The 26,119-nt window shown below is 39.3% G+C and overlaps 2 protein-coding genes across 5 annotated transcripts in view; one reads left to right on the top strand and one right to left on the bottom strand.

Annotated features, from left to right (window-relative positions):
- The window catches only part of OPA1 (OPA1 mitochondrial dynamin like GTPase), a 104,977-nt gene extending 90,313 nt beyond the window's left edge, over positions 1-14,664 (bottom strand). For 2 of the 4 annotated variants that reach the window (XM_003807652.6, XM_003807651.5), the window contains exon 1: positions 14,367-14,500. In XM_003807652.6, coding sequence (XP_003807700.1) covers positions 14,367-14,398 — 32 coding nt within the window. In that variant the 5' untranslated portion in view covers positions 14,399-14,500. Of the gene's footprint in view, positions 1-14,366 lie in introns of all 4 variants that reach the window. The other 2 variants (XM_003807650.7, XM_003807653.6) reach the window with 2 other exon arrangements.
- An 8-nt stretch (positions 14,665-14,672) lies between these two features.
- Positions 14,673-26,119, top strand: part of ATP13A4 (ATPase 13A4) — a 194,833-nt gene continuing 183,386 nt past the window's right edge. The window contains exon 1 of the mRNA XM_055110792.2: positions 14,673-14,907. The gene's annotated coding sequence lies outside the window, so the exon portion shown is untranslated. The remainder of the gene's footprint in view (positions 14,908-26,119) is intronic.

Genomic DNA, 26,119 nt, shown 5'->3' with positions numbered 1-26,119 from the left:
ATCGTGAAAATGGCCATACTGCCCAGGGTAATTTATAGATTCAATGCCATCCCCATCAAGCTACCAAAGACTTTCTTCACAGAATTGGAAAAAACTACTTTAAAGTTCATATGGAACCAAAAAAGAGCCTGCATTGCCAAGTCAATCCTAAGCCAAAGAACAAAGCTGGAGGCATCACGCTACCTGACTTCAAACTATACTACAAGGCTACAGTCACCAAAACAGCATGGTACTGGTACCAAAACAGAGATATAGGCCAATGGAACAGAACAGAGCCCTCAGAAATAATGCCGCATATCTACAACTATCTGATCTTTGACAAACCTGACAAAAACAAGAAACGGGGAAACGATTCCCTATTTAATAAATGGTGCTGGGAAAACTGGCTAGCCATATGTAGAAAGCTGAAACTGGATCCCTTCCTTACACCTTATACAAAAATTAATTCAAGATAGATTAAAGACTTAATTTAGACCTAAAACCATAAAAATCCTAGAAGAAAACCTAGGCAATACCATTCAGGACACAGGTATGGCCAAGGACTTAATGTCTAAAACACCAAAAGCAATGGCAACAAAAGCCAAAATTGACAAATGGGATCTCATTAAACTAAAGAGCTTCTGCACAGCAAAAGAAACTACCATCAGAGTGAACAGGCAACCTACAGAATGGGAGAAAATTTCTGAAACTTCTCATCTGACAAAGGGCTAATATCCAGCATCTACAAAGAACTCAAACAAACTTACAAGAGAAAAACAAACAACCCCATCAACAAGTGGGTGAAGGATATGAACAGACACTTCTCAAAAGAAGACATTTATGCAGCCAACAGACATGAAAAAATGCTCATCATCACTGGCCATCAGAGAAATGCAAATCAAAACCACAATGAGATAGCAACTCACACCAGTTAGAATGGCAATCATTAAAAAGTCAGGAAACAACAGGTGCTGGAGAGGATGTGGAGAAATAGGAACACTTTTACACTGTTGGTGGGACTGTAAACTAGTTCAACCATTGTGGAAGTCAGTGTGGCAATTCCTCAGGGATCTAGAACTAGAAATACCATTTGACCCAGCCATCCCATTACGGGGTATATACCCAAAGGATTATAAATCATGCTGCTATAAAGACACATGCACATGTATGTTTACTGCAGCACTATTCACAATAGCAAAGACTTGGAACCAACCCAAATGTCCAACAATGATAGACTGGATTAAGAAAATGTGGCACATATACACCATGGGATACTATGGAGCCATAAAAAATGATAAGTTAATGTCCTTTGTAGGGACATGGATGAAGCTGGAAACCATCATTATCAGCAAACTATCACAAGGACAAAAAACCAAACACCGCATGTTCTCACTCGTAGGTGGGAATTGAACAGTGAGAACACTTGGACACAGGAAGGGGAACATCACACACTGGGGCCTGTTGTGGGGTGGGGGGAGGGGGGAGGGATAGCATTAGGAGATATACCTAATGTAAATGACGAGTTAATGGGTGCAGCACACCAACATGGCACATGCATACATATGTGACAAACCTGCACGTTGTGCACATGTACCCTAAAACTTAAAGTATAATAAAAAAAATTTTTTTTAAGTCACACTTTGGAAAATATTTTTTAAATTATATATTAAAAAAATCACATCAAGAGGTCCTAGAACAAGAAGTTCTTTACCCCAAGATGTCTGCCTGTATTGCAAACAACCGGGGCACTGGAAAAGGGATTGTCGGCTGATAAACCTCCCTCTAGGCCAAACTGTTTCACCACTAGAGGGAGCCCAAGAGACCTTAGTCCTCCTGACAATATTCAACTTAAAGGAGGCTCTAAGGGATTCTCCAGTGGATTGCTCCCCGTAATACCTTTAAAGGAACATGGGGAAACAGAGGTTAAAATAAATAGGGAGTTGTGTATAGTCCTTATGGATACCAGGGCTACTCTATCTACCATAAACCCCACCTTAATAAGCCAACAAATCCCTCAGAGTAAAAAGGTCATTTCTGTGACAGGGGTTTCAAATCAAGTTCAAGAGGTTCCCATATCTGAATCCATCCAATTAACTCTGAGTCCCCTTTCAGAAAAACACAGTTTTTTACTATGTGATACTGTTCCAGTAAACTTGGTAGGGCAAGATTTACTTTCAAAGCTAAAAGGGCACCTAAAATTTTCCTCAGAAACAGAAATAATCTTAAGAGTTTTCCTGATTCTCCTGAACTAGAATTGTTATGCTGTCTACAGGCAGAAATTGATAAGATCGAAACTCAAGCCTGTAATACCCCTGATCTTTCGAAAACACCTAATGTTTATGGGCCTCTTCCCAACTGATATAGGAAGAATTAAAAGTGTAGAACCTATAAAAGTACTAACAGATCATTCTAAACCTTTGCCTAATTACCACAATATCCACTAAAACCTGAAGCAATTTAAGGGCTCTCACCAATTGTAGAAGATTTAATTAAACAAGGACTCATAATTCCATGCACCAGCCCCTGTAACACTCCAATCCTACCAGTTAAAAAACAAAATGGATGAGGCTGGAGATTTGTTCCAGATTTACAGGCAATTAATAAAATTGTAATACCAAGATTTCCTGTAGTCCCAAATCCTAATACTTTATAACCTAATGTACCCACTGATTCCAAGTTGTCCACAGTAATAGATCTTGGCTCAGCCTTCTCTAGCATCCCATAAAGAAAGTCAATACTTGTTTGCCTTTACTTGGAAAAATCAGCAATACACCTGGAGTGTAATGCCACAAGGGTTTACTGAAGCCCCTTCATATTTTCCCCAGGCACTGCATCAGGAGTTAATGACACTACAGTTTCCTCAAAATTCTACTTTCATTCAGTATGTAGATAACTTATTGTTATGCTCTCCTATTAAGGAGTGCCCGGAAATTGACTCAGTTTACCTTTTACAGCAACTTGCATATAAAGGTCACAGGGCTTCAATGGAAAAACTTCAATTTTTTCTTTTCTTTCTTTTTTTTTTTTTTTTTTGAGATGGAGTTTCACTCTTGTTGCCCAGGCTGGAGTGCAATGGTGTGATACTGGCTCACCGCAACCTCCATCTCCTGGGTTCAAGCGATTCTCCTGCCTCAGCCTCCCGAGTAGCTGGGATTACAGGCATGCGCCACCATGCCTGGCTAATTTTGTATTTTTAGTAAGGACAGGGTTTCTCCATGTTGGTCAGGCTGTCCTTGAACTCCCGACCTCAGGTGATCCGCCTGCCTCAGCCTCCCAAAGTGCTGGGATTACAGGCATTAGCCACCATGCCTGGCCAAAACTTCAATTTTCAAAAGAAAAAGTCCACTATTTGGGACATGACTTGGCTGCTGAAGGGATTTCCCTCTTACCTGAGAGGATAAAGCCTATTTAAAGTTTTCCTCGACCTGCAACCAAAAGACAAAAGGCTTTCTTAGGCTTGCAGGATATTGCAGATCCTGGGTTCCAAATTTTTCCTTAATAGCTTCACCACTGTATGAGCTCACTAAAAATGCTGTACCAGAGCCTTTACCTTGGGAAGATAGTCATGAGCAGGCTTTTAGCCAAATGAAGTTGGCCTTACAACAGCCCCCAGCTTTAGGACTTCCAAATTACACTAAACCTTTCACTTTGTTTGTTCATGAATGTAACAATCAGGAACACGGTGCTAAACACAGGACCACTGCATACTATAGCCTGCAATTAGGCCCAGTCTCTAAGGCATATCCTAATTGTTTAAAAGCAGTAGCGCAGCCAAGCTGGTAGAAGCTTCATCAGATCTGGTTTTAGGAAATGAACTTAATTTGCAAGTCCCACACGCTGTGGAAAGTCTATTAAATTCCAATCAAACCCAGCATTTTTCAGCGAGTAGACTAACATCTTATGAATTACTTCTCCTATCTCCTTCTTATCTTCATCTAAAAGGCTGTAATCTACTTAATCCTGCTACTGTTATCTCTGCCTGATGATGGTGAAGACCACAACGGTGTGAGTGTAGTATCAGAAATAGTGGCCCCTCGTGTTGCTATACAAGATACTCCACTGGATAATCCTGAATTAACGGTCCTATGCCAAAAACTCAGAAAAAAAAATATCAGGCAGGATATGCCGTTACCACCCAAAATGAGTTAATAGAGAAGGGAACTCGTCAAGTCAAGTCAGCCCAACCTGCAGAACTTTCTGCCCTTACCTGAACATGTCATACAGCTAAGGACAAGTCAGTAAATATTGATGGATAGTAGACATGCTTTTGGAGTAGTATGTGATTGTGGCATGATATGGAAACTACGAAGGTTTCTCACCTCTAGTGGGATCCCCATCAAAAATGGACTCTAAACAGATGAGCTCCTTTCTGCTATCCTGTTACAAATGCAGATTGCTGTTATTAAGACTGAAGCTCATACTTGTAGAAATGAACCCAAATATCCGTGAAATGCTTTAGCAGATTTTTATGCTCAGCTAGTGCTGAAACCATCAAGATATGCAATCTGAATGAACTCCGTAAGATTAATCCAAGCCAATTTCCTTATGATGACCTATTTAATAAACAGTGCAACGCATCTGATTTGCAAAAACAAAACTGGTATCTAAAAGGATGTAAATTTAACGTGAAGCAAAGACTCACAGAGGGCCCAGACGGCCGCCTGGTCCTTCCTGAATCTTTGAAGCTTCCATTATTGAAAGCTCTCCACAGCTCATCATGGAACAGACAAAGTGATCCAAATTATGAAAAAATACTGGTGGGGTGACTATTCTGAAATTGCTAAAATGGCTTATAATCAATGCTTGACTTGTCAAACTCATAATCCCAGAAAAACTTGAGGCAGTATATTTCCACCACCTGATGGACCATTTGAACATTTACAGATGGACTTCATTCAGTTACCACCCTCAATAGGGTATCAGTATGTTCTTGTAATAGTTTGCATGTTTTCTGGTTGGATAAAGGCCTTCCCATGTAGGAAAGCTGATGCTGTGACCATAGCTAAGAAATTATTAGAAAATGTTTTCCTTTATGGGGGATCCCTCTAAAAGTCTCCATCGATAGAGGAACTCATTTTACTGAGCAAGTTATAAAGCAGTTAAATAAAGTGTTACTGACACAGTTGCATTACCATTGTCCTTATTACCCTCAGTCTTCAGGAAAGCTTGAAAGAACAAATGGCATTTGAAAACTGAAACTGGCCAAGTTAACTGAATGAACTGAGTTGCCTTGGCCAAAGGTACTACCTTTTGGTTTTAATGGCAATCAGATTCAATCCTGATGGAAAACATAAATTGACCCCTTATGAAATAGTCACTGGGAGGCCCATGTCCCTAATAATACCATCTCATGCTTCTCCTGCTCTCTTAAACTCTGATATGACTAAATACTGCAAGGCTTTAATGTATTACGCCAAAGTATACTTCCACCAGGTAAAGGAAGCATTTCGAGATCCACCAACTGAGGACAATCAAACCCTCCATGGTCTGGAACTTGGAGACTGGGCCTTCTGGAAATGACATCAGAAGAAGATCACTCTTGAACCTCGTTGGATGGGACCATACCAAGTCCTTCTCACCACCCACAGTGCAGAGAAGCTTCAGGGCTTTGAACCGTGGGTCCACATCTCACAATTCAGAAGGGACCCCTCAGACTCCTGGTACTATATACCCGTTGGAGACTTTAAGGTAAAGCTGACCAGGGAAATCTCTTCCCAGAAGCAGACAGCATCCTGGTTACAGACAGCTTTCCCTAGATCACAGATCAAGACTTTTCTACCACCATGAAAGCCTTATGTGTTTTTCTGTTTTCCTTATTTTTTTCCCTAATCCTTTCCTTTTCCTTACATGAAAATCCATGGGACCATAATCAGTGGATGGCTTCAGCTCGAGCTTATGCTCTAGCAGAAAACCAGGGTAACTGTTGGGTTTGTGGCCTAATGCCAAAAAATCAGGAAATGATTCCATGGGTGCCAGTGCCCCTCCACGTTTCCCAATGAGTCACCCTGAAACCCCAAGGGAAGAATGGAAAGCTATTCTTGATACTCTAAACATCACTAGTACTTGCTTTCCTACACTCATTAAAACAACACTCTTTTTCAACTGATAAAGTCAATCACACCAAATATAAAAAACCAATCCAAGTGATGCCTGCAAAACGTATATTGTGCTTGCAGGCATCACATACTCAAGATTTGGGAATTACTTATGTTAGTATGAGTGATTGCTTGTATATCCAGTAGGGTCTCTTTTTACTAGATGTGGTTATACACCCTTACAACACACTATAAAGGGGCCACAGAAAAGTAAATTTCCCACTGGATGTTATTCAGGAGCTACAGATTCATGGTCGAACAAACTTGAATGATCCCTGCTCAAATACAACTAGGTGGCCCCCTTTTCCAACCCCTGAGGGTCTCTATTGGGTCTGTGGAGAATCTGCATATTCTGTTCTGCCTCCTTGGTTGGTTTGGTTCTTGTTATCTGGCCTGGCCTGCTCCTGCCTTTCGAATTGCTTCCCCTGAAAATTCTCATGATAGCCCTTATACTTGGAGGCCAAAATGATCAATAACTGAAATTAGCACTAGCCTCGAAATAGACGAGGATAAGCTAGTTTCTACCGGGGAAAGATTCCATTGGGGTTCCTGGGGGCTCACTCTTGGTGGTAGTGAAGTACCATTTGTACGGAATTTAAAACTAATTTGTATATTGGGAAAATTCTTGGATTTTGTAGCCAATCAGACCTCCCAGGGTTTCAGATGGGTAGAAGCTACTCTCAGAAAGGCACATGACAACATACATATTCAACGAAAACACTTAATGGAAGATCATGCAGTCTTAGATCTTCTTTTTGCTCAAGCTGGAGGCCTATGTTTGGTGTTAAACAAAACTGAATTTTGTACTTATCCCTCCCTTGATTCTGCTACTACAGAAAGCTTAATTTAAAAGGTGGCTGATACTGCTGTTTCCTTAGACACTGCCACCAAGTACAATAAAGAAATCTCTCAAGAGAAAGGAACCCATGATATGTTTATAGGAGCAACTAACAGTTGGTTTGCAGGCATCCTAAGTGGTGAATGGCAAGCTTGGGTTTTCCAAGGGTTTCTAATCTTTATATCTCTTCTAGCAGGTTTCCAAGTTATTATGACTTGTATTACCAAGGTAACAATGAAAATGAGTACCTCTTTAAGTCAAGCTACTTTACAGCGAACTATGATCCTTAATCACTATCATACTCCAAATGAAGACTATGACCAATCAGACCCTAATACTGCTGAACTGCTTATATTGTCTGAACCTTAACTTGGCTAATTTGGTTCAGTTCATTTCATAAGAACTTTTATTAAGGAGTACACCTTAGCATTTTGATGGTGTCCTCTTAACAGTCATAATAATAGTCCCCTTGGCACGCTGTATACTCTCAAGTCTTAAATGTTTTGTATGCAGCTATACACTGACAGTTGAATGGTCTTACTCCAACTGGATCAGCAAGAACATAAAGAATCATTTAGCTGGTACAAAGTCGTGACTTGTGAATTCCCTATTAACACCAAAGAAGACGTGTGAGACTCCGTACTGAAACTAAAAACGACTTGTGAGTTCCACATTGAGACCAAATAAGTCTTTATGATGGTGACAGAGAGTGGTGTCAATGCCTAAAGTTTTGGTCAATCTCTCTAAATTGAGGGGCTGACCAAAAGGGGGGAATTGCTAAAGCGAACTAAATATGGCCTGAAAAGGACTCCGTACTTTTATATTTGAGTCCTTGTGGATGAACTGTAACCTAGCTTAATAGGCAGACAAAATCGAAAACCTAACTTAGTAGTATGCATCTGTAATAACAGCTGAGTGTTGGCCAATCCCAGCGGCCATACTTCAATCACTCATAGACTGCTGAGTGTTCAAACTGTGTTCAAATAAGGCAAACGCCGAGCTGTAACCAATCTCACTGTTTCTATGTCTCAATTCTGATTCCTGTAGGTCACTTTACCTTTTCTGTCTATAAATTTGTTCTGACCACGAGGCACCCCTGGAGTCTCTCTGAATCTGCGGTGATTCTGGAGACTGCCCAATTTGTGGATCATTTTTTTTCTTTGCTCAATTAAACTCCATCAAATTTAACTTGTCTGAAGTTTTCTTTTAATACTATGTTTTGCCCAAGGTAGAATGATTAGCAAATGGTGGAAAAGAGATTGAAACTAGGGTCAGCCAGACAGTAAATCTCAAATTATTTCCACAAGCGACACTTGTGGGCAAGAGTGTGGGAAGCAGCAGATGCAGAAATACATGTGGCCCCAGATAAGAAGCTAAGGTGGCATTTTGGACTCCCTGCCACTTCCTCCAGAGCCGCAGGATGATACTGCACCTTGCTGTGGTTCAAAACTCTATAGGATGAAGTGTGATGGAGGTTTAATAAATAAAACAAAAAAAGAAACCAAAAAGAAAACCAAAAAAGTACAAAAAAAAAAAAAAAGAATAACAAACAGAAAGAAGGGTGCAGAGATGAGACAATGAAAGGGCAAGAGACCCAAGGAGCTGGCATAGAAGGCTCATAGGAGGCGTAAAACTGGACTGAATATCCAATTGAAGAGTCACTGAATATAAGGCTGAGGCTCAACTTTTTTCGTAGGCAATGGGGAACTACAGAGTTCCTGAGTAGAATAAGACTAATGAAACATTAATTTAAAGAAAATAGTAAAGATAATGTTAGGTCAAAGTAAATCAGAAGGGGAACAAAAAGGTGATCTTATTTCAGTTACCCAGATGTAAGGGGAAGAGCCTAAAGTTAGGTGGCAGCAATGAGAAAGGAAAAGGAAAGGCAGATACTCGCCAGACTAGCCACAGGAGGAAGGACAAAGGAAAGTCACCAATCACCACAAGGTTTTATCCAGCGTAACCCATGTTATCACTTACAGAGAGGGATATCAACCAGAGAAACAGCTCATGGTTCCACAACATTTAGCTCACCCTTCTTTCAACTACATCCTTACATCCATTTAGTCTATTGAGTCAGAAGAACTCTGGTTCCAATCACATTTCCACTGCCTACTAGCTGCACAGTTAGGGCAAATTATGAATTTTCTAAAGCCTTAGTTTCTTAATCGGTTAAAATGGCATAATAGCTGTATTAGAGAGTCACCGTCAATAATCAATAATCTGATATTTCTTTCTTCTCCTTACCTATTCACATCCTCCTTATCTATTCGCCCACTTACCACCTTAGATTATGCGGTTCATCGTTTCAGTAACTCTTTTGCAAACATTCTAAACTCCCTCATCCTCTGACTTTTCTGTTTGACTTGTCCAACAAAATACAAACCCTACATGAGCCTTATTGTTTTTCTCTCTGCCTGTACCCAGGGAAATAAAGCACTACTGGAGAAAATCACACCCAACTGGAAGCACATCTCAACAGGGCCCTCAAAACTACTTAACAATCCTACTTCATCTCTCTTAGCAATTCATTCTTCCACTCTCTGCTAGGAGAGCTCTTCTAATCTCCCCTCATCTCTCTTGACCTCTCCCAACTCTCAGTAGATGACCTTGCCCTCTACTTCACAGAGAATGGAAGCTATTAGAATGACACATGTTCAACTTCCTCATACAAAAACTATTCACCTACTGTATCTCCACCAATCCTCTTCTCCCTCATGTAAAATTAAGCGATCTTTCTCCCATTAAAGGTGAATCACTGTTTGGAATTCTCTTTCCTCCTGCCCTTTGAGGAATCTAAAGTCAAATCTCTCCTCCCATATTTATTATTTATTTTTGAGAGAGGGTATTTATTTTTGAGACAAAGTCTTGCTCTGTTGCCCAACGTGGAGTGCAATGGCATTATCAAGGCTCACTGCAGCCCCGCCCATCTGGGCTCAAGTGTGATCCTCCTGCCTCAGCTTCACAAATAGCTGGGACTAGAGGTGTGTGCCAGCATGCCCAGTTAATTTTTTTTGAATTTTAGTAGAGACAAGGTCTTGCTATGTTGCCTAGGCTGGTCTCAAACTCCTGAGCTCAAGCGACCCTCCCTTTCAAAGTGTTGGGATTACAGGTGTGAGCCACCGCACCTGGCTATGTCTCATCTTAAAAGGGGGAAAAAAAGTACCCCATTTCCCTGCTGTAGCTATTTTATTAAAATAATAAAAGCCAAACCATCCTGATTTCCATTTCTTTTTTTTTTTTTTTTGAAACGGAGTCTTGCTCTGTCGCCCAGGTTGGAGTGCAGTGGCTCGATCTCTGCTCACTGCAACCTCCGCCTCCGGGGCTCAAGCGATTCTCCTGCCTCAGCCTCCTGAGTAGCTGGGATTACAGGGGCCTGCCACCACACCTGGCTAATTTTTGTATTTTTAGTAGAGACAGGGTTTCACCATGTTGGCCAGGCTGGTCTCGAACTCCTAACCTCAGGTGATCCGCCCACCTCAGCCTCCCAAAGTGCTGGGATTACAGGAGTGAGCCACTGTGCCCAGCCTGATTTCCGTTTCTACCACTTCAGTGAAACAGCTCTTACGGAGGGCACCATAGGCTTCCAATGGCCATTTTGCTCAATTCTGGTTTTATCTGACCTCTCAGCAATACCTGACAATGTTGACACCTCCTCCTCATTGTTGAAACTTCGTCTCCCCTGGGCAGTCTCTAGCTTTACCTCTATCTCACTGGCCACTCATTTTCAGTATCCTCAACTACCTTGGAAATGCTGGGAACTCATCAAGGCTTAGACCTAACCTACTTCTCACTCTCCCTAGGCAATCTCATCTACACCCATTTCCTCCATTACCATCCACATACCCATGTTTCTCAAAATTATGTCTGATACAGTTAAGTTCCCCCTTTTGGTCAGCCCCTCAATTTACAGAGATTGACCAAAACTTTAGGCATTGACACCACTCTCTGTCACCATCATAAAGACTTATTTGATCTCAGTGTGGAACTCACAAGTCATCTTTAGTTTCAGTATGGAGTCTCACACATCTTCTTTGGTGTTAATAAGGAATTCACAAGCCGCAGCCTGTACCAGTTAAATGATTCTTTATGTTCTTGCTGATCCACTTGGAGCGAGACCATTCAACTGTCAATGTACAGCTGCATACAAAACATTTAAGACTTGAGAGTATACAGAGCACCAAGGGGACTGTTATTGCGACTATTAAGAGGATACCATCAAAATGCTAAGGCGCACTCCTTGTTGTTATTCAAAAACAGCAATCAAAGAACAATAGAAAGTGTACAGAATTAAACATGTCTTTAAGAGTTTTCTTAAAAGTTCATGGAAATGAAAAGTTGCAATGCTCAGTGCTAGGTGCCCTCTAAAAGGAAAAATAAAAATAAAAAAATTAAGTTGCCGCCGAATACAGTGGCGCACGCCTGTAATCCTGGCATTTTGGGAGGCCAAGGTGAGAGGATTACCTGAGCCCAGGAGTTTGAGGCCAGCCTGGACAACACGCCAAGATCCTGTGTGGAAGAAAAGAAAAGAAAGAAAAGAAAAGGAAAGGAAAGGAAAAGAAAAGAAAAGTTGCAATGGCCAATATTAAAAAAATCAACAGTAAAACCATAAAATGAATTAAGGAAATTCCCCAGGACATAAAATGCAAAAAAAAAAAAAAAGGTGAAAAACATAAGAGGAAAGTTAAGTGATGCAGAACTGTGGTAATGTGGTATCCAAAGGGAGTGGGAGGATGGGGGCGGAATGCATCCCGTGGGATGAACAAAAGGATCTACTGGGATTCAGGAAGAAAGTACTGAAGCTTCCAGATGCAGAATGAATGTTTTGTATCTTATCCTTTAAGATTATGTTAGGGTTGACTTACAATGTAAATAATTAGTACAGATACATATATAATTTAAAAATAAAAAAGTGTGCATATATACATAGGGTATATGTATGCTTTTCCTTTTAACAGACGACGAGTACAAATCTTACTTTGGAAATCACGGACATAACATATCAATCTAAGAGGACCACTATCCTCCTAAGACAAGTCTTGAAAGAAAAAGGACAGGAAAAATGAAAGGAAGATAATAAAAAATAAGAGAGAAAAACTTCTCAGAAATGAAGAAAGATAAAGGGAAAGGCCCACTGAGTGTGCCAAGTCAAATGAGTAGCAAAAGAAAACAAAACCAAACCCACACCTGGTCCAAGCCTTGAGAAATTTAGGATAAAGGATAAAGTCAAGACCCTAACAGGTTCCGTGAAGGGAAAAACAAGATAATCATGAAGATGAAAAAATCAGATTGTCATAAGAATTCTCAGCAGCAACAAACAATTATATTAGAAGAAAATGCAGCAATGCCTTTACAGTTCTAAAGGAAAAGAATTTTGAATATAGACTTCGATATTCAGTCAAAACTAAAAATCAAGTATGATGCAAAATAGGTTTCCCCCAGAAATCTACTCTCTTGTTCACTGACTATCACTTTTAATCAATATATCATTTCCTAATATGTAATTCTTTTAAAAATAATTTTACACAATTATTTATTGCACCCAAATGTTAGTATTGATCTTTTCACATGTCCATGAGCATGTATTTACATATGTATGTCCAAAGAAATGCTTATGCTCTCATCTGTTAGGGAGCAGGAATTTAACTGTATTCTTTCACAACATGCAAAGGAACTATAGCAAAAGAAAAACTGCAGAGCTTGGGGCTTCTGGCTTCCCACATCTCTACTTCTTTAGGTAGCTAAACTGTGCCATCACCAGGAGACATTTTTAAGCCATGACTCAATGGCATCCATGGTAACTTTAGAAATAATTTAGCCCAATGACAGCCAATTAAATAAATACCACTTATAAATCAGTTTGTTTTAAAACTCCGTCTTTGTAGTTCTTCTTATACATCTTAATTGCTCCAACAGAGAATGCTATCTTCTGCAGTCTTTTCTCTTTTTATTTAAAGAAAATCAGATATGTTTCCTCACTAAATATTGAGAAGTAGAAATGCAAGGGTTGTAAATAACTTACTTTAATACCAAGGGCTGTGAACTTACTCAAAGACTAAAATTCCATGAGATTAAAAATACCTACGCAATAATTCCAACTGACTAACACTGTTAACTATTGTTATCTCATCTAGTTCTGTATTTTGGACTCCCGTTAACCTATATAAAACAAATTGGGCCGGGCGCGGTGGCTCACGGCTGTAATCCCAGCACTTTGGGAAGCCGAGGAGGGTTGATCACATGAGGTCAGGAGTTCGAGACCAGCCTGGCCAAAATGGTGACACCCCCTCTCTACTAAAAATACAAAAATTAACTAGGCGTGCTGGCGCGTGCCTGTAATTCCAGCTACTCCGGAGGCGGAGACAGGAAAATTGCTTGAACCTGGGAGGCGGAGGTTGCAGTAAGCCGAGATGGCGCCACTGCACTCCAGCCTGGACGACAAAGCAAGACTCCGTCTCAAAACAAAACAAAAACAAACTAACAAATGCATTCCATTCCTTATAAACACGATAAATTATCTACACCACTTAAAAAGGTCTGGAAAAAATTCAAAACAAGTGCTTAGAAGTTAATTCAGGAAAACCACGTTTTTCCAATTTTGCTTGATGCATATTACTTCCTATCAAATGCCTGCAACAGTGAGCTAAGCTTGAAGGTATCTAATGATACTAGAACAAAATTTCCTATAAAATCCAATTTAATCTCATTACAATGCATATAGTAACGCACAGAAACGAAAAGATTTCTATGATTTTCTATTTAGAATTAAACCACCCCAGGGCAACAATGATTGAGATTAGAAAGGTGGTGCCACGTTCACGACCTTGCATCAAAAAGTAAGTCTCTCTCCCTAAACACAGAAAAAAGCTGCTATTGAAAGGGCATCTCGAATCACCATCTCTGACACCGTGTGCGTCATTGCTCTAGTTCTGACTTCTATCAGCGGGCTAGGGAAAGAGACGGACGCCCCTTTCCCCGATAGAAGAGCCCAGGTACCTGAAGATGCAATGTACACATGGCGTGGAAATGGAAGAAAAAGAAGACACCGAGAGTTAGGAGAAATGTGGAGAGAGGTGACTCATGGACAGAGCCAAACCTGGCAGGGAGAGGACAGAAAAAAGGCAAAAAAGGCAACCAGAGACAGACAGAACACTGAAGACACAAGGGTGTAAAGGGCAGAGACAAAAGGACAATAGAGACGGGCCAAGATTGAGAGGCGTCCAGAATTTTCGGGTTGGGTAGGGCCAGAGAAAAGGGCCAGTATTGAAGCCGGCTCCGAACGTAAGCCCAGCCAGGGCTCCTGTCATTCTGGGTCCTCAAGAACATCTGGGAATTCTCCAACTGCCCTCGGCCTGGCCTGAGAGTCACCTGCACATTTTTGGAGATAGAGATAAGGCAGCCCCACTCTCAAGAGGCCCCAGAATTAACGGGGCCAGATTAGAGCCTGCACTTACCAGGCCACAGCGGCCCGACGTAGTCGCCACATCCCGCCGGCGGGGAGGTCACGCAGGCGCCGAGACGGCCACGCGGGAGCCCCCGTGCGAGCCCCAGCCCGGCTCCCGGTCCAGGAATGACCCAGGAAGTGGCCCTCAGCAGCAAGGGCACAGAGCCGCGGCCGAGGCCCTCCCAATGGCGCATGGACTTCCGCAAGAGCCTGACAGGCACCCGTACTCAGTCCGTCACGGAAACAACCACTTCACCCTTTCTAGGCGGGCAGCACGAACGGTCCGCGGAGGACCAGCGCATGCGCACAGTGCGTCGGGAAGGGACTGGAGCAATCCGTCGCTTCTCACGGGGCCCCGCCCTCTTGCTTCCGATTTGGAATTCGGAATTAGCCTTGCAGGTTAGAGATTTGGCCAGGGGAGGGAGCGAGAGTTGGGCGGGAACGGGAAGGGCTAAATTCGTGGAATGAGATTTGATGAATGCTCACCGGGAGCCATGAATTTATTAAGAGTTGGATATTGAGGGAGCACGAAGGAAACTAGAGAGTGCAAGGTGAGATACAGTAATAGAGTACTACAAACTAATGCTTGCACATTTGCCTACCTTCTTTCTTGGGCATCTTTGTTTGAAAGCACTTTCACATCCTTAGGGCAATCATGGGAGGTGAGAAGCAGGACGAAGAGTCATGGATAGGCTAAGTCCCTTAGAATCTCTGAGGATCACATGGGAAAGGGACTTAAATCAGTTAGGCCAGTAACGGATTTGGAATAAGCTTGTGTGGTTTATAAAAGGCGTCAAAATGATTTGTTCATTAACTGTTTCTTCCGGATTTTAAGCCCACCAGTTTGTTGAAATGGTCCTCGTCAAGGCCTCCACCAGCTCCCTATTGTTTGTGGCCAGTGAGCCTGCCACAGCATTCAGTTCAGATGCCTAGTGCTGAGCACTCCTTCAACTACTTTTTCTTTTGGCTCTCTGGCCATCACATTCTCCTTTTTCCCTGGAACTGCTGCTCCCAGGCTTCTTTGATGGCTCCCCTCCCAAATTTCTCAATGTTGGACAGGCCCAGATCTCAGCCATCTTGAGCTCCTCTCCTCCATCACTTTAAATACTCCTTTCCCCTTACAACACAAACCTTTTATGTTTTGTAAGGAAACTAGGGCTCGTAAAAGGGATGTGGCCTGTGAACGGTTATGAAGCCAATTTTTGGGGACTAAAATAAAAGGGTCCTGTGCATCCTCTTTACTTCAGGGACCTTTCACCTCCTCCCCACTACCCGCCCCCCACCCATGCCACACACATACACAAATACACAGAGCATAAAGACAATTCCTTTTCCCTTAATTGTCAGAATCATAAGTCTGGACCCATGCACTCACAATACCACCAAGAGTAGACCTAGCCATTGATAGTAAACTTCCCAAATGCAGGACTCTTAGAATTTTCTTTATTTATTGTGGTGACTGTTTCAATGGCAGGTCCAGAGAGCAACTTGCTGTACCAACCTGTGCAAAGTGTAGATCTTCCTGGGATTGTAGGGTTGTACAAAAAGTGTCTTTGTAATCATTACTTCCTTGTTATTTTAGAAAATAAAATAAGAGAAACCAAGAGACTTTAACAACAACAACAAAAAAGAAAAATTAGGGATAAAAGACTTTAACCATAAGAAAAGGAGAAACTAACCACCATCACCATTTATATATGGTTATCATATGCTTTATGAAGCCCTTGTTTTGCAGTTCTACTTCTAGGCATTTATCCTGTGGAATCATTCCCATGTATGCAAAGATATATGCATGATGATGTTTATTTCTGCACTGTACGAAATGGGAAAAGATTGGAATCAGTATAAATGTCCATGTATAGGAACTAGACACATAAATTACATCCGTACTAGCCATGAAAACCTATGCTTTAGGTCTGTATGTCCTGATAAGGAATGATCTCCCATATATACATAGTATTGCCATGAGAAAAGGGCAAACTGTTGTATAATAAACTGCAACCATTGGACCAAATTCAGCCCACAGACCTGTTTTGTTTGGTTTAGACAGTGTTGGCCTATCCAGTGTTTTAAAAATAACACTACATTTGGGCTGGGCATGGCGGCTCATGCCTGTAATCCCAGCACTTTGGGAGGCCGAGGAAGGCAGATCACGAGGTCAGGAGTTTGAGACCAGCCTGGCCAATATGGTGAAACCCTGTCTCTACTCAAAATAAAAAAATTAGCCAGCTACTCAGAGGCTGAGGCAGAAAAATTGCTTGAACCCAGGAGGCAGAGGTTGCAGTGAGCTGAGATTGTGCCACTGCACTCCAGCCTGAGCGACAGAGCAAGACTCTGTCTCAAAAACAAACCAACAAAAAAACGCTACATTTGTTGCCAAATAAAAATCAACAAATTTCACATTTTAAAAAATCACATAAAAATATCAGGATGCCTAACAACATCAACCTTCAATTCTTATATACAAAAAAATGTCTTGGAACCAGGAGCCAAGTAGTAGTTTTATCCTTCAGGCACTCATGTCCTCTCCGGTAGTTCACACTCCTTCATCTTTCTGAAATTGAACACATCAATTACTGTTTATCATGAAGCTTGTGCTTCTACTTTTCTTAGTAAAAATTAAGAGGAAAAACAACCACTACTTATATTGAAACTGCCTTGGCAAAATTATGACAAGAGGAACCTGACATAGTTGACTCCATCTTGCTTCTGACCTCCAAGCTGTCCTTGCTCATTCCTGGACTTAAGCCAAATGAACTTTGGGGAGGAATGTAGTTTATAGTTTAACTTGAAAGAAAGGATTATAATAGTCCCTTCCTAAAGCTAACTCCCTCGTTGCTCAGGAACCAAAAACCACCTTTGTAAGAAAGGCCAAGAGAACAGGATCATGAGAGGGGCCTGAACTGTGCTAAGATGTAGGTATGGTTTCTATAGTCCCTTACTGCTCAGGAATCAATGTGGCCAGAACTCACAAATCTTGTGACTTCCCCAATTGCTCCTATAGATAACATCATTACTATAGAATCTAAGACTGCTTTTTTGCGGTATATTTCAGACTCACCCCATCGAGACTTATGACTCATGACTCAAGTGATCCTGTGGCCCCACCCAGAGGTGGACTCAGCACACAAGGAATGTTTTCCTATTATTTCATCCCCAACCAATCAGCAGCACCCATTCCCTACCCCTTGCCCACTAAATTGTCCATAAAAACCTCTAACCTCAGAGCCTTCAGGAAGATTGATTTGAGTGACAACTCCAGTTCTCCTGCATAGGCTGGCCTTGAATCAGTTAAACTCTTTTTCTACTGCAATGCCATGGTTTCAGTGAAATGATTTTGTCTGTGCAGTGAGCAGGAAGAACCTGTTGGATGATTACGATATCAAAAGTGAGAGAAAATGAAGGACTGAGAGGGTCAGCCATTTCCAAAACAATGAGAAAGAGCTTTTTTTTTTTTTTTTTTTTTTTTGGCAAAAGAACACAAGTATGCAAGTAGGCAAGTAAAATTATATGAATACAATTTAATATGACATTATACAACAGACATACTTGCATTACTCATTTATGTTACATGCCTAACCCACGAAAATATTTGAGTTGATAAGCCCTAGTGAAGGGCAGAGTCAAGGAAGGACTTGAAGATAGTGGGTCATGAGTGGGAGGGAGGCTTACATTTATTGTAAACCCTTTTATACTCTGAACTTGTGTATTAATTACTTGTAAAAACATGTTAAAAATATTTTTCTGATCCAGAAGTCATGAAATAATTTTACTACTTTAAACTAAATTTTCCAGCTCAGCTGGGAATTGAGCAATTCACCAGGTAAAACTCTAAATATTTATCTTAGCAGGAAAAGGGACCCTTTTCAGAATTATCCAACGAATCAGAAATTTTCAGAAAGGAAGGTAATGAGAGATGTTAATGGAAATGGAAATGTTTAAAATTGATTTCATAAGTTTTATATTTAAATTTATACATAAAAGCTTTTGCAAAGTTCTTCCTGGGAGATCTCCAAGTTCCTTAACACTGTACTCTTTGTGGTTTCCTGGAGAAGCCAACAATTAGCTGAAGTCACACATGTTTGCACCATCATCATTATCAAACTCTCCCCAGCCCTCAGAAAAGCATGTTATAATCCTTATTAACAAACATTTACAGTCACTTCCTATGAACCCTAGTCGAGGATATAAATACATATATATACACACACAAATTATACACACACACACACACACACACACATATATATATATTTGGTTTTTGTTTGTTTGTTTGTTTTGAGACAGTCTCACTTTGTCGCCCAGGCTGGAGCGCAGTGGCGCAATCTCGGCTCACTGTAACCTCCACCTCCCAGGTTTAAGTGATTCTCCTGCCTCAGTCTCCTGAGTAGCTGGGATTACAGGTGCATGCCACCATGCCTGGCTAAGTTTTTGTATTTTAGTAGAGACGGGGTTTCACCATTTTGGCCAGGCTGGTTTCAAACTCCTGACCTCAAGCAATCTGCCTGCCTCAACCTTCCAAAGTGCTAGGATTGCAGGCATCAGCCACCGTGCCCGGCCTGAGGATATATTTTTTTAAAAAGACTAAACCACAGTTCCCACCCTCAACTAACCATGGTTTGGTTAGGAAGACAGACATACATAAAAGGTAAACGTTAATGTGAGGTAGTACAAGCTGAGGACCAAGTAATGGGTAGCAACAGTTACTACCCACAGAGGCAGACTATAGTGTCATAAAGTGGGCTCAAAAAAGATAATCCTGGAGAAACAGAAAAGGATGAATTTGTAAAGAGGGAAACTGAGGGTCAGGAAGACTGGATAGGGGGCTGTTGAGAAAGTCAAGTGTGAGGGCCCTTAACCAAAGCCTGGCAATGGGAAGAAGTGAGAGATTCTTTGAAAGGATACTTCGGAGTATTTGAAACAATGAAAAGCTAAATGAAGAAACTAGGAAGAGGAATCAAAAGATAATGGGGTTCAAGCCAAAGTCAATTGACATTATTAGTAACAGTCACAAATATAGAAAAGCTGATTACAAGGGGATGATAATGCTGGCTTTGGAATGATGATTGGTGCTGAAGTGTGAATGGGTTATTCAGGTGGCAGTTAGAAATCAAGCTTTGGAGTTCCACAGGGAGATGAGGCTTGCAATACAGATTTGAGAGTTGTCTTTATAAACGTGAAGCTTTGGGTCACATTAACCTTTGTGAAACTGTGCAAGAACTTGAAATTGTTTGTTAATGATTAAATCCACATTATTTTATAATGTTTGTTTATTTATTTATTTTGAGACAGCGTCTTGCTCTGTTTCCCAGGCTAGAGTGCAGTGGTGTGATCATGGCTCACTGCAGCCTCGAACTCCTGGGCTCAAGTGGTCTGCCCTTTTCAGCCTCCTAAGTAGATGGGACGGCAGACATATATCACCATGCCTGGCTAATTTTTTAATATATATATATATTTTCAGACACTGGGTCTCCTATGTTGCCCAGACTTGTCTTGAACTCCTGGGCTCCAGAGATCCTCTTGCCTCAGCCTCCCAAAGTGCTGGAATTATGGGTTTAAGCCATATTTTTGGGATTATGGCATAATCCATAGTTTTTACAATTTTTATACTTTTTGTATATTATGGTTTATATTTTTAAGACTAAATATATTACATTCAGTGCAATAATGCAAGAACAAAAAATGTAAGGCATAACATTTTCAGCTGATGTGACTGATTACATAGAAAATCCTAAGAAATTAATAAAAAGCAAACACCAGAAGTAGTGAATTAAGGAGGGCCTCAGAGTACAAACCCAATGTAAGCAAATTGTGTTTCTATATACTTGCAAAAACACCTGTGCAGATATCAGATCTTAATCCTTGGAACTTGTGAATGTTACCTTACTTGGAAAAGGGCTCTTTGCAGATGTGATTAAGTGAAGGATATTGAGATGGGGAGATTATACTAGATTATCTAGGTAGGCCCTAAATGCCATCCAATATATTCTTATGAGAGGGAGATTTTCACACACATATTCAGAGCAGAAGGCAATGTGAAGACAGAGGCAGAGTTTGGAGTGATGCAGGCGTAAGCCAAGGAATGCTGGTAGCCACCAGAAGATGGAATAAGCAAACAAGGACTTCTCCTTTAGAGCCTCCAGCAGGAATGCAGCCCTGCTAGCACCTTGATTTTAGCCCAGTGATACAGATTAAAGACTTCTGATCTTCAGATTGTGAAGAGAATACATTTCTGTGGTTTTAACCCACCCAGTTTGAGGTCACTTGTTACAGCAGCCATTGGAGACTAATATCACCTGGAAATTAAATGAAAAAATGTCATTCACAGTAGCATTGAAAAACCATAATATAATTAGCCATAAATTTACCAAAGATATGCAAAACCTCAACACAGAAAACCACAAAACATTGCTGAAAGAAATTGAAGACTGTAATAAATGGAGAGATATACTGTGTTCCTGGAATAGAAGACTCAGTATTGTTAAGATATCAATTTCTCCCAAATTAGTCTATATACTCAATCCATTTACAACACAATCCCAGCAGACACTAATTATAGAAATTAACAAAATATTCTAAAATTTGTATAGAAATGCAAAGAGCTCAGATTGATGCCAGAGCATTTATAAACCTACCCTACCTCAATACTTATTATAAAACAATTGTAATCAAGACTGTGTGGTATTGGCATAAGGCCAAATAGATAAATGGACCAGAATAAAGGGTTCAGAAATAGGTCTCTATTTCTGCAGTCAATTGGCTTTTGACAAAATCACCAAAGCAAATCAACAGTGAAAGAAACCTTTTTAATGAATGGTGCTGGAACAACTGGATATCCCTATAGAAAATGTATACTATACACATACTACACACAAAATTTAGTATAAATTTATACCATACACTAAATTAGTAAGCATGCACAAAAATTGTATAAACTGGGACATAGCCCTAAATGTACAAGTAAACACTATGAAGCTTATTGAAGAAAATACAGTATCTTTGCAAAGAGGAATAGGCAAGGATTTCTTACATCACGGAAGGTAACACCATAAAATTTAAAAAAATCATTAATTGGACTTTATCAAACTAAAATACTCCTGCTCACCAAATAACACCAATGATAAGACGAATAGGCAAACCTCAAATTGGAAGAAAATATTTTTAGAACGTATATCTGACAAAGGATTTATATTCAGGATATATAGGAAATTCTTATAATTCAGTACTAAGATGAACAATCCATTTAAAAATGGGCAAAAATGCAGACATTGCACAAAGGAAGATATGCGTGTGTGTGTATATGTGTGTGTATGTGTGTGTGTGTATGTGTGTATACATATGCAGATATATATATATTTTATATACATATTTGGCCAATGAACACAAAGTGCTCAATGTTATTAGTCATCAGAGAAATGAAAATTTTGTCGAGGATGTGGAGCAACCAGAACTGTCAATAACCGATGGCAGGAATGTAAAATGGCACGACCACTTTGGAAAAATATTTGGCATTTTCTTATAAAGTTAAATATACACTTCCCCTTTGGTCTAACCATTCCACTCTCAGGGATTTATCTAGGAGAAGTAAAAACGTGTTCATGGAAAGTCTTGTACAAACATGTTCATAGCGACTTTTTCACGGTAATTGAAAACTGGAGCCAAATGAAATGTGCAGCAGTGAGAAAATGAAAGGAAATTTACACAATGAAATACTCCTCAACAACAAACAGAATGACCTGCGGATACATGTAACAACACGAATGAATCTAACAGACGCGCTGAACTCAAAAAAGAATGTACCATATAAACATTTAGAACAGGGGTGTCCAATTTTTTGGCTTCCCTGGGCCACATTGGAAGAAGAATTGTCTTGGGCCACACATAAAATAAACTAACGATAGCTGATGAGCTAAAAAAAAAAAAAATTGCCAAAAACCCACAAACAAACCTGATAATGTTTTTTGTTTTGTTGTTGTTGTTTTCTTTTGAGATAGAGCTTTGCTCTTGTTGCCCAGGCTGGAGTGCAATGACGCGATCTCAGCTCACTGCAGCCTCTGCCCCCTGGGTTCAAGTGATTCTCCTGCCTTGGCCTCCTGAGTAGCTGGGATTATAGGTGCCCGCCACCACACCCAGCTAATTTTTTGTATTTTTAGTAGGGATGACGTTTCACCATGTTGGTCAGTCTGGTCTTAAACTCCTGATCTCAAGTGAGCCACGAACCTTTGCCTCCCAAAGTGCTGGGATTACAGGGGTGAGCCACCGTGCCTGGTCAAAACTGATAATGTTTTAAGAAACAGTAACAAAGTTTGCGAATTTATGTTCAGCTACATTCAAAGCCATCCTGGGCCACATGCAGCCTGAAGGCTGCAGGATGGACAAGCTTGATTTAGAGCATCCATTTATATGATGCTCTAGACCAGGAAAAATAGATATGGAGAGTGAGGAGGAACATTGGGGAACTTTCTAGAAACATGGAAACATTCCATATCATGATAGAAGTCTCAGTTACATGAACACATCCATTTGTCAAAATGTATAGCGAAGATTTGTTCATTTAAAATTGTATATTTGCATATGTACATTTTACATTAAAAAGCTATGAAGAATGATTACATGAGGAGGATGGGAAGTGGTTAGAGGTTAGATGAAGCAAGAATCACAAAATGTTAATAACCATGGAAGCTGGCCAGTAGTTATATGAGAGTTCATTATACTTTTCTGTTCACTTTGCATGTATTGAAAGTTTACATTAAACATTTTAAAATGTATCTTTTTTTGTTAAAAAAAAAAGAAGAAAAATGAAATGGACCCAACAGAAGGCAGCCTCATTAGTATAGAGATGAGGAGCAGAAAATGAGCATAACAGGCAAAGAGCCTTGTGTGCTCTGTAGAATTGATTTCAGCTGGTATTCGTTTCCTATTGCTGCTGTAACAAATTACCCCAAATTAGTGGCTTAAAACAGAACAAATTTATTATCTTATAGTTCTGAAGGTCAGAAATAAGAAATGGGTCTCTAGGGAAGAATCCTTTTTTATTTTTCCTTCTCCAGTTTTGAGAGGCCACCCACATTTCTTTGCTTGTGTCTCATTTCTATCTTCAAAGCCAGCAGTGACTGGTCAAACCTTTCCAACACCACGTCACTCCAATGCTAACCCTTCCGCCTCCGCTTTCCACATGTAAGCATCCGTGTGATTTGATCAGCCTACCTAGATAATCGAGGATAATCTTCCTATTCTAGGGTCAACTGGTCAGCAAACTTAATTACCCTTTGCCACCTGCACAGCTTCTGATTAGGATTCAGACTTCCTTGTGGGAAGCGTTATTCTGTGTACTACGCAGCTCCAGTGAAATTATTTTAATGATTTCTTTCTGATATGGAGTGTGTGAGTGTGATGGGTTGGGGAAAGGGGAGGAAAGAATCAGTTTATCCAGTCACACCTGAAACTAGCTGTAGTTTTCAAACTGTACTTCTAATCTTTGTTTAGAAATCTTCTATATTTATCATTTTTTAAAGAACAATTTTTATACCTTTTCTGCAATCTACTGCATGTCACAAATTTCATTTTGTTTTGCAGTGACACTTTTGCCTTTTCCTGCTTTTTAAGTAGTTTTAAGGATTTACTCTTGAATTATAAAACTTGAAATATTTCCTTTACTTATTTTTATTGCTTTCTGTGCTTGTATCTTAGAGGTCAAGCTTCTTTCATTGTATTGAAATGCCAACTTATTGTCTGATTTTTTTTTCTTGTCCCTGTAATAAATTCAAAAATACAATCTTCCTTTGGATCTTTCTACTGTAACAACTATTATGATTACATGCATAGTAAATACTGATTTAGTGTACCAGGTCCTAGGCTACATCTCTGCATATGAGATCTCCTTCTATTATTTGATACAATATTTTTTACAGCTATCATCTTGTTTTTTCTTGTCATCTTACTATTTGTTTATTTATTTTATTTTATTTTTGTTTTTCGAGATGGAGTCTCACTCTGTCTCCCAGGCTGGAATGCAGTGGCATGATCTCGGCTCACTGCAACCTCCGCCTCCTGGGTTCAAGCAATCCTCCTGCCTCAGCCTGCTGAGTACCTGGGATTACAGGCGCCCGCCACCAATCCCAGCTAATTTTTGTATTTTTAGTAGAGACGGGGTTTCGCCATGTTGGCCAGGCTCGTCTCAAACTCCTGATCTCAGGTGATCTGCCTGCCTTGGCCTCCCAAAGTGCTGGGATTACAGGCTTGAGCCACCGCACCCAGCCCCTTCTTTATTTTTATGTAGTAAAGTACGTATTGACTATAACTATGCCCTTCAATTCTGCTCAACAGTGATTATTCCTTTATGATACTGGCTAGAGGGTTTTCATTGTTATACATATATATTTTTTATATCTATATAATATACATATATATTTTATATATGTAATATAATATACATATATATTTTATATATGTAATATAATATACATATATATTTTATATATGTAATATAATATACATATATATTTTATATATGTAATATAATATACATATATATTTTATATGTAATATACATATATAATATATGTAATATACGTATATATTATATATGTAATATACGTATATGTAATATACATATATGTAATATACGTATATAATATATATGTAATATACATATATGTAATATACGTATATAATATATATGTAATATACGTATATTATATATGTAATATATGTATATGTAATATACATATATAATATATATGTAATATACGTATATAATATATGTAATATATGTACATGTAATATACATATATAATATATACGTAATATACGTATATATTATATACGTAATATACGTATATATTATATACGTAATATACGTATATATTATATATGTAATATACGTATATTATATATGTAATATACGTATATTATATATATGTAATATACGTATATAATATATATGTAATATACGTATATAATATATGTAATATACGTATATAATATATATGTAATATACGTATATAATATATGTAATATACGTATATAATATATATGTAATATACGTATATAATATATATGTAATATACGTATATAATATATATGTAATATACGTATATAATATATATGTAATATACGTATATAATATATATGTAATATACGTATATAATATATGTAATATACGTATATAATATATGTAATATACGTATATAATATATATGTAATATACGTATATAATATATGTAATATACGTATATATGTAATATACGTATATATGTAATATACGTATATATGTAATATACGTATATATGTAATATACGTATACATGTAATATACGTATATATGTAATATACGTATATAATATATATGTAATATACGTATACATATATTATTACATATATTATTAATGTATACTTATAAGTATATACATGTATATATTATATGTACATGCATATATTAAAGTATACATATGGCCAGGTGCGGTGGCTCACGCCTGTAGTCCCAACACTTTGGGAGGCTGAGGCGGACGGATCACAAGGTCAGGAGATGGAGAACATCTTGGCCAACGTGGTAAAACCCCATCTCTACTAAAAATAAAAAAATTAGCTGGGCGTAGTGGTGTGCGCCTGTAATCCCAGCTACTCTGGAGGCTGAGGCAGGAGAATCATTTGAACCCTGGAGGGAGAGGTTGCAGTGAGCTGAGATCATGCCATTGTACTCCAGCCTGGGCCACAAGAGGAAAACTCTGCCAAAAAAAAAAAAAAAGAAAGAAAAGAAAAGTAT

The sequence above is a fragment of the Pan paniscus genome, chromosome 2 (genome assembly GCF_029289425.2).
Source record: "Pan paniscus chromosome 2, NHGRI_mPanPan1-v2.0_pri, whole genome shotgun sequence".
Classification (NCBI taxonomy): Eukaryota; Metazoa; Chordata; class Mammalia; order Primates; family Hominidae; genus Pan; species Pan paniscus.
This window is presented reverse-complemented; position numbering and strand designations above follow the sequence as displayed.